Source organism: Gigantopelta aegis, chromosome 3 (assembly GCF_016097555.1).
Source record: "Gigantopelta aegis isolate Gae_Host chromosome 3, Gae_host_genome, whole genome shotgun sequence".
NCBI classification, from domain to species: Eukaryota; Metazoa; Mollusca; class Gastropoda; order Neomphalida; family Peltospiridae; genus Gigantopelta; species Gigantopelta aegis.
The window spans coordinates 19,426,014-19,435,074 of NC_054701.1; the positions used below are offsets into that span (position 1 = coordinate 19,426,014).

Here is a 9,061-nt window from a genome sequence, read left to right on the forward strand (position 1 = left end):
CTCTTTTTAAAAAGACATATTTTCTAAAGTACTAACACACTTTAATTAACTTAGTTATGACTCTCCATGTGCAATTTTACAGGATAGCACATACCACGGCCTTTGATATACCAGTCGTGGTGCACTGGCTGGAACGAGAATCCTAACATGGATGCGTTTTGGTTGCAATCATGCCTTACTGTTAGTGTTGGTGTTATCCATTATTTCTTCCCGTCAGTATATATGGACACAAGAGGCGGGACGTAGCCCAGTGGTAAAGCGCCCGCTTGATGCGCGATCGGTCTAGGATCGATCCCCATCTGTGGACCTGTTAGGCTATTAACCTTTCCAGCCAGTGCACCACGCCTGATATATCAAAGATCGTAATATCTGCAATTCTGTTCGTGGGATGTTGCATATAAAAGATCCCTTGCTACTCATGGAAAAATATACCGGGTTTCCTTTCTAAGAGTATATGTCAAAATTACCAAATATACCGATGTTTAATAAATCAATGTGCTCTAGTGGTGTCGTTAAATAAAACAAACTTTAACTATTGACACAAGCGACTTTGCTCAGAGTTTCTGTCAGATAAACCGGAGTGGAAAATAAGATTTAATTTCAATGAGATTAGTGAGATTACTGTTATACGTACTTGTGGACTGGTCCACTGGGATTAACGGAACGTTGCCTCTCGTCGGTGCTGAAAATACAGAAATAAAACTTTTAATATGCAGTAACATGTATATGAATATGAATATGAGAGAGAGAGAGAGAGAGAGAGAGAGAGAGAGAGAGAGAGAGAGAGAGAGAGAGAGAGAGAGAGAGAGAGAGAGAGAGAGAGAGAGAGAGAGAGAGAGAGAGAGAGAGAGAGAGAGAGAGAGAGAGAGAGAGACGTCATTATGTTTGTTTTAAATGCTTGAATATTAAATATATTTGAAACTCAGAAAGTATACCATTCGTGGATCACTGGAAACGGAGAAGTACGAAACATTTAAGCTTGAGCTTCACTCTACACTTGAAGGTTTTAAGCCCTGTTTACACTGTCAGACATTTGTACAAAAACATTGCTGGACAAGTCGGGACAAATGTCCCCACCTGTTCACGTTTGTATATATTTATGTCTACAAGATGCAACATTCTTGGACTTTTGTCCACATTTGTTGCTGGTGTTTGACGTTTGTTTAGAATTTATAAATAAAAAATAGGGCAAAAATTAAATTAGAGAAAATACATGACTATATACTTAACCAAAAAAGTTTAGCAGTTTCATAAATGTGCTTAAATAAAAGAAAACTCGTGACGTATAAAATAAATATAGACAGTGGATTTAATAGAGCGATCATTTGTCAGTATAATGCCCGGCGCAGACGAGCGTTTTTTAACGCATGCGTCTTGCGTTAAAAAACGCATCCGTACGAACGCAGTAAAAACGCATCGTGTGCGACCCCCTCTGCGTTGCGTTTTTTAGCGCTGCGTCGATTGTTCAAATATCAAACATGTTTGATTTTAGACGCACAAACGCATCTGTCTTCTGCCGCATCCGTCTAAAAACGCACGTGTGCGCCTACTTGCGTCTGCGTTACGTTCACATTTTTATATTGACCAATCATCTGTCTATTCAGTAACATGCCTTTCGTGTTATCTACGGTGGCTGCCATTCTGGACATGTTAAACGAAGTGTTATTCCAAATTCTCTTTCTATGAAGTTACGAATATTATGAAAGCATATTGTGAAAATAGTGATTCAGTAAAATCACGGTATTTCGTGCATACCACCGTAGGAAATGTATTGCAATTTATGAAAAAAAACCCAAGCCAGTGTCATATATCAGTGTGAAACGGCATATAACAAAATTAACAATTATTGGTTTCAGTCATGAACAGAATTGTGAAAACAGACCCGACCATTAAAAATTACTAACATGTAAATGTTTCAACACAAATAATTTCCAACTGCTCATCTTTGAAACAAAGATTAGGCATGTGTAATTAATGACATTTCTAAATAGATGAAATTAAAAAATATAAATTATTGCATTCATTGTACTATGCCTAATAATAATAATTAAAACAAACAATTGTGAAATAAGAAATATTTATATCGTAATAGTATATTGTACATAATGTTTTAAATAAAGTTTATTATGTTTTAAAATGTATTAATAAATTACATTTAATCTTTGTTCTTTTTCCTAGAGTAAAGTATAAATAAATTAATTAATAAAAGAAATCGTCAGTGGATCGCAGGAACGCATCGCAGGTAGGCGCACACGAGACGCACCCGTCTGCGTTGAGTCTGCGTTTAACGCAGACGCATGCGTTAAAAAACGCTCGTCTGCGCCGGGCATAAGTAACAGATCTTCAATACAAAACGAAATGTGTGACTGTCACGCCATTGAATGATGCTTGGGGGTCCACATACGAAAATCTGAAAAATTACAAATGATGCCTCAATTAAATCCAGTGTCAAGAACATTTACCAAATTGCTAAACGTTTTTGGCTAAGTATATAAATTATCATGTAAAACTTCTTGTTTACTTTTGTTTTTGAAACAAACAATTATGTAATGGACTGTTCAAATAAATTATAACTTTGGTAGACTTAAGCATAGCAGAAGCGGATCCAATAAGGTTTTTGTTTTTGTTTTTGTTTTTGATTGGGGTTTTTTGGGGAGAGAGTGGTGATTGACGGAAATTAGGCACATGGACCAACTGGAAAAAAGGATCGTCCAGTGAATATTTTCTGTTCAGTGTCAGAAAGAAGAGACACAAATACATTTATGAGAAATAGGTACCCTGGTCTCTCTCCCCCCCCCCCCCCCCACCCCCTGGACCCGCCTCTGACGTACTCAGGTAGATATTCAACTAAGACTAGTTTAGAAAAAAACCCCACTGGCCTCGGTGGCTTCCACCCAGGGCGAGCTTAACGACTCAATGGGTAGGTGTAAGACGACTACACCGACTTCTCTCTCACTAATCACTAACCACTAACCCTCTGTCCTGGACAGACGGCCCAGAGTTGTGTAAGACGACTACACCGACTTCTCTCTCACTAATCACTAACCACTAACCCTCTGTCCTGGACAGACGGCCCAGAGTTGTGTAAGACGACTAGACCGACTTCTCTCTCACTAATCACTAACCACTAACCCTCTGTCCTGGACAGACGGCCCAGAGTTGTGTAAGACGACTAGACCGACTTCTCTCTCACTAATCACTAACCACTAACCCTCTGTCCTGGACAGACGGCCCAGAGTTGTGTAAGACGACTACACCGACTTCTCTCTCACTAATCACTAACCACTAACCCTCTGTCCTGGACAGACGGCCCAGAGTTGTGTAAGACGACTACACCGACTTCTCTCTCACTAATCACTAACCACTAACCCTCTGTCCTGGACAGACGGCCCAGAGTTGTGTAAGACGACTACACCGACTTCTCTCTCACTAATCACTAACCACTAACCCTCTGTCCTGGACAGACGGCCCAGAGTTGTGTAAGACGACTACACCGACTTCTCTCTCACTAATCACTAACCACTAACCCTCTGTCCTGGACAGACGGCCCAGAGTTGTGTAAGACGACTACACCGACTTCTCTCTCACTAATCACTAACCACTAACCCTCTGTCCTGGACAGACGGCCCAGAGTTGTGTAAGACGACTACACCGACTTCTCTCTCACTAATCACTAACCACTAACCCTCTGTCCTGGACAGACGGCCCAGAGTTGTGTAAGACGACTACACCGACTTCTCTCTCACTAATCACTAACCACTAACCCTCTGTCCTGGACAGACGGCCCAGAGTTGTGTAAGACGACTACACCGACTTCTCTCTCACTAATCACTAACCACTAACCCTCTGTCCTGGACAGACGGCCCAGAGTTGTGTAAGACGACTAGACCGACTTCTCTCTCACTAATCACTAACCACTAACCCTCTGTCCTGGACAGACGGCCCAGAGTTGTGTAAGACGACTAGACCGACTTCTCTCTCACTAATCACTAACCACTAACCCTCTGTCCTGGACAGACGGCCCAGAGTTGTGTAAGACGACTAGACCGACTTCTCTCTCACTAATCACTAACCACTAACCCTCTGTCCTGGACAGACGGCCCAGAGTTGTGTAAGACGACTAGACCGACTTCTCTCTCACTAATCACTAACCACTAACCCTCTGTCCTGGACAGACGGCCCAGAGTTGTGTAAGACGACTAGACCGACTTCTCTCTCACTAATCACTAACCACTAACCCTCTGTCCTGGACAGACGGCCCAGAGTTGTGTAAGACGACTAGACCGACTTCTCTCTCACTAATCACTAACCACTAACCCTCTGTCCTGGACAGACGGCCCAGAGTTGTGTAAGACGACTAGACCGACTTCTCTCTCACTAATCACTAACCACTAACCCTCTGTCCTGGACAGACGGCCCAGAGTTGTGTAAGACGACTAGACCGACTTCTCTCTCACTAATCACTAACCACTAACCCTCTGTCCTGGACAGACGGCCCAGAGTTGTGTAAGACGACTAGACCGACTTCTCTCTCACTAATCACTAACCACTAACCCTCTGTCCTGGACAGACGGCCCAGAGTTGTGTAAGACGACTAGACCGACTTCTCTCTCACTAATCACTAACCACTAACCCTCTGTCCTGGACAGACGGCCCAGAGTTGTGTAAGACGACTAGACCGACTTCTCTCTCACTAATCACTAACCACTAACCCTCTGTCCTGGACAGACGGCCCAGAGTTGTGTAAGACGACTACACCGACTTCTCTCTCACTAATCACTAACCACTAACCCTCTGTCCTGGACAGACGGCCCAGAGTTGTGTAAGACGACTACACCGACTTCTCTCTCACTAATCACTAACCACTAACCCTCTGTCCTGGACAGACGGCCCAGAGTTGTGTAAGACGACTACACCGACTTCTCTCTCACTAATCACTAACCACTAACCCTCTGTCCTGGACAGACGGCCCAGAGTTGTGTAAGACGACTACACCGACTTCTCTCTCACTAATCACTAACCACTAACCCTCTGTCCTGGACAGACGGCCCAGAGTTGTGTAAGACGACTACACCGACTTCTCTCTCACTAATCACTAACCACTAACCCTCTGTCCTGGACAGACGGCCCAGAGTTGTGTAAGACGACTACACCGACTTCTCTCTCACTAATCACTAACCACTAACCCTCTGTCCTGGACAGACGGCCCAGAGTTGTGTAAGACGACTACACCGACTTCTCTCTCACTAATCACTAACCACTAACCCTCTGTCCTGGACAGACGGCCCAGAGTTGTGTAAGACGACTACACCGACTTCTCTCTCACTAATCACTAACCACTAACCCTCTGTCCTGGACAGACGGCCCAGAGTTGTGTAAGACGACTACACCGACTTCTCTCTCACTAATCACTAACCACTAACCCTCTGTCCTGGACAGACGGCCCAGAGTTGTGTAAGACGACTACACCGACTTCTCTCTCACTAATCACTAACCACTAACCCTCTGTCCTGGACAGACGGCCCAGAGTTGTGTAAGACGACTACACCGACTTCTCTCTCACTAATCACTAACCACTAACCCTCTGTCCTGGACAGACGGCCCAGAGTTGTGTAAGACGACTAGACCGACTTCTCTCTCACTAATCACTAACCACTAACCCTCTGTCCTGGACAGACGGCCCAGAGTTGTGTAAGACGACTAGACCGACTTCTCTCTCACTAATCACTAACCACTAACCCTCTGTCCTGGACAGACGGCCCAGAGTTGTGTAAGACGACTACACCAACTTCTCTCTCACTAATCACTAACCACTAACCCTCTGTCCTGGACAGACGGCCCAGAGTTGTGTAAGACGACTACACCAACTTCTCTCTCACTAATCACTAACCACTAACCCTCTGTCCTGGACAGACGGCCCAGAGTTGTGTAAGACGACTACACCAACTTCTCTCTCACTAATCACTAACCACTAACCCTCTGTCCTGGACAGACGGCCCAGAGTTGTGTAAGACGACTACACCGACTTCTCTCTCACTAATCACTAACCACTAACCCTCTGTCCTGGACAGACGGCCCAGAGTTGTGTAAGACGACTAGACCGACTTCTCTCTCACTAATCACTAACCACTAACCCTCTGTCCTGGACAGACGGCCCAGAGTTGTGTGTCCAGAACAACGTGCTTGAACCTCTATTGGATATAAGCACGAAAATAAATAGAAATGAATGAATGAAATTAGGAGAAAGATAAAGTAAAAATAATTTTGCTGAAATGAGTGTGTGTGTGTGTGTGTGTGTGTGTGTGTGTGTGTGTGTGTGTGTTTGTGTGTGTGTGCCCAGGACAGTGTGCTTGAACTTGAATTGGATATAAGCACGAAAATAAATAGAAATTAATTAATGAAATTGGGAGAAAGATAAAGTAGGCTAAAAATAATTTTGCTGAAGTGTGTGTGTGTGTGTGTGTGAGTGTGTGTGCGCGCGCGCCCAGGACAGCGTGCTTGAACCTGAATTGGATATAAGCACAAAAATAAATAGAAATTAATTAATGAAATTAGGAGAAAGATACGGTAAAATACTTTTGCTGTGATGTGTGTGTGTGTGTGCCCAGGACAGCGTGCTTGAACCTCAATTGGATAATGAATAGAAATTAATGAATGAAATTAGGAGAAAGATAAAGTAAAAATACTTTTGCACGTGGATTTCGACATCTCTGGCCAGGTGCAGTGGGTTCTGTCGAACACCATGCCGGCGGTACACACGTACGACATGTAGGCGCCCGATTCACAGCGGTAGAACTTGGAGCAGTCCCCCGTCGGGTCAGCGAACGCATCCGCAGACGACTCCGCGCACACGCCGCCCTCGGTCTGACCATGACCTTCACGGACAAAGGTCAACAACGCTGAAATTCAAATTTGGAATGTAATTGTGGCAGTTTAAAATTATACATATAAAAACAGTTGTGTTTGTTTTGTTGTTGTTGCGTTTGTTTTATTGCTGTTTTTGTTTCTTTCTTTGTTTTTGTTTCGTGGTTTTTTTTTTGGGGGGGGGGCATCTTTTTGGGGAGGTGGGGTGGGGGATGTCTTGGTGGGGGTTGCTTATCATTTTGTTGTTGTTTTGTTGTTGGGATTTTTGGAGTGGCGTGTGACAACGGAATAATAAAAAAAACAAAAAAACACAATACTAACAATATTATTACACTGCCAACAGAGTGTTTGATAGCATCGGTTTTAAAATACGGTTACCTTAGCATTCATTTTGAAGGGGGTGGGGGTACGTAGCCCAGTGGTAAAGCGCACGCCTGATGCGCTGCCTGTCTAGGATCGATCCCCGTCGGTGGGCCCACTGGGCTAATTCTCATTTCAGCCAGTGCACCACGACTGGTATATCAAAGGTATTGGTAAAATACTGTCTGTGGGATGGTGCATATAAAAGATCCCTTGTTACTAATGAAAAAATGCAGCGGGTTCCTCTTTATCACTGTGTCAAAAACATACAAACAATAATGCCTTTACACATTTCCCTTCCTTTTCCTCTAATTTAATTATTCTACGTCATAAATGAAACAAACTACAGCATTAACATTTGCTACCTGTATATTGAGAATTAATACATTTCATTTGTATGTTATGGTACAAAATTAGTTTCATGATAGTACGAAATGACTCTAGTATGAAATTACTTTTGCAATGGTACGAAATGACTATGGTATTAAATGATTTTTTGCAATAGTATGAAATGACCATGGTACTAAATAACTGTGGTACGAAACGACCAAATTAGGTACGAAATAACTATGGTTCGAAATTACCATGGTAGGAATTGACTAGCATTCTTGACTGGTCGCAACAAACGGCGCAACACGTGTCGATGTGAAGTTTGGCGCCAAAGTACAAACACAGACGGACAAGCTGCTAAGTGAGCTATGACACTAAACAAGTCGGGGTCTTGACGTGTGATTTTGTTTTTGAAATCGGACTAGGCCCAGAAGATTACGGTGACTTCGACTTCTCACCACTGTTAATAACTCGGCGACCATTTCGCCGTCTAGAATACAGCCTAAATTATAAGGCGTTAGTTTCAATAAAATTAGCATGAATAAACATTTAAAAAACAACAACAACGTAACAAAGAGCAACAGCAACACGCACGCGCACACACACACGCACACACACGCACGCACGCACACAAACAAACAATAGACAACTCGAGTTAAATATTAATGGTTTGTGATTTTGATTTGTATCACTATAAATACACGGATTGCTCAAATAATATTTATGATTGCTGTCGGAATGTTCAAAGATACAACTAAACCACTATTCGTCTCTTAAACTTTGCCGTTTTTCGAAGTATTTTATTAAAGATCGATATAATAATAACAACAACAACAACAACAACAACAACAATAATAATAATAACTAAATAAATAAATGCACCCCCCCCCCCCCCCCCCCCCCCCCCCCGTCTCGTACGCTTACGATTAGAAGATTAGAAGGTAGAATTTTGTAAGATAGAAAATATGAGCCTTGACATTGTGCGTATATGAATTTATATTATTTTTAAAAATGTCTGTTAAAAAACTATCTGTTTAGCTAGTTTATTCTTCTTAAAAATCTTTAAATGTGGCTTACCGACAGCAATTATAGCTAGCTTCATCATCTTCGTCTTTATGGACCTGTGTGTGTGTCCTTAAGTTCTTCCTAGTTTCTAACTTTAACGTGTTATATACACAGTCCGATATACTAGACCACTTGCCTTGTGCACCCAAAAAAAAGGCGTGCCTCTATTCCGTTAATCCGTCCCTTACAATTTCTCTAAGCCACTCCCACAAGGCAGGACAAAGGTGCCACGCCCATTTACTCAGTTTTTACTTATCACCACGCCCTGCAAAATCTTTCGTTAAAAAATATCTCCTTCACAAAATAACAGACTATCAAAAACTGGTCGCAAGATATTAATTTTATAACGTGCTAAAATAATAGACTGTATTTTTTTTCCTTTTAATATTCCATTATGGAACACTCGCTAACTACTATCGTGTCACCTGCAACTTCTGCAGGT

General features: G+C 42.6%; 1 protein-coding gene across 1 annotated transcript in view; it reads right to left on the minus strand.

Annotated features, from left to right (window-relative positions):
* The window catches only part of LOC121367012, a 10,870-nt gene extending 2,182 nt beyond the window's left edge, over positions 1–8,688 (minus strand). Inside the window, exons 1-3 of the mRNA XM_041491218.1 lie at positions 8,632–8,688; positions 6,687–6,899; positions 635–682 (exon numbers count right to left, since the gene is read on the minus strand). Coding sequence (XP_041347152.1) covers positions 635–682; positions 6,687–6,899; positions 8,632–8,659 — 289 coding nt within the window. The 5' untranslated portion in view covers positions 8,660–8,688. The remainder of the gene's footprint in view (positions 1–634; positions 683–6,686; positions 6,900–8,631) is intronic.
* Positions 8,689–9,061: the final 373 nt, after the last annotated feature.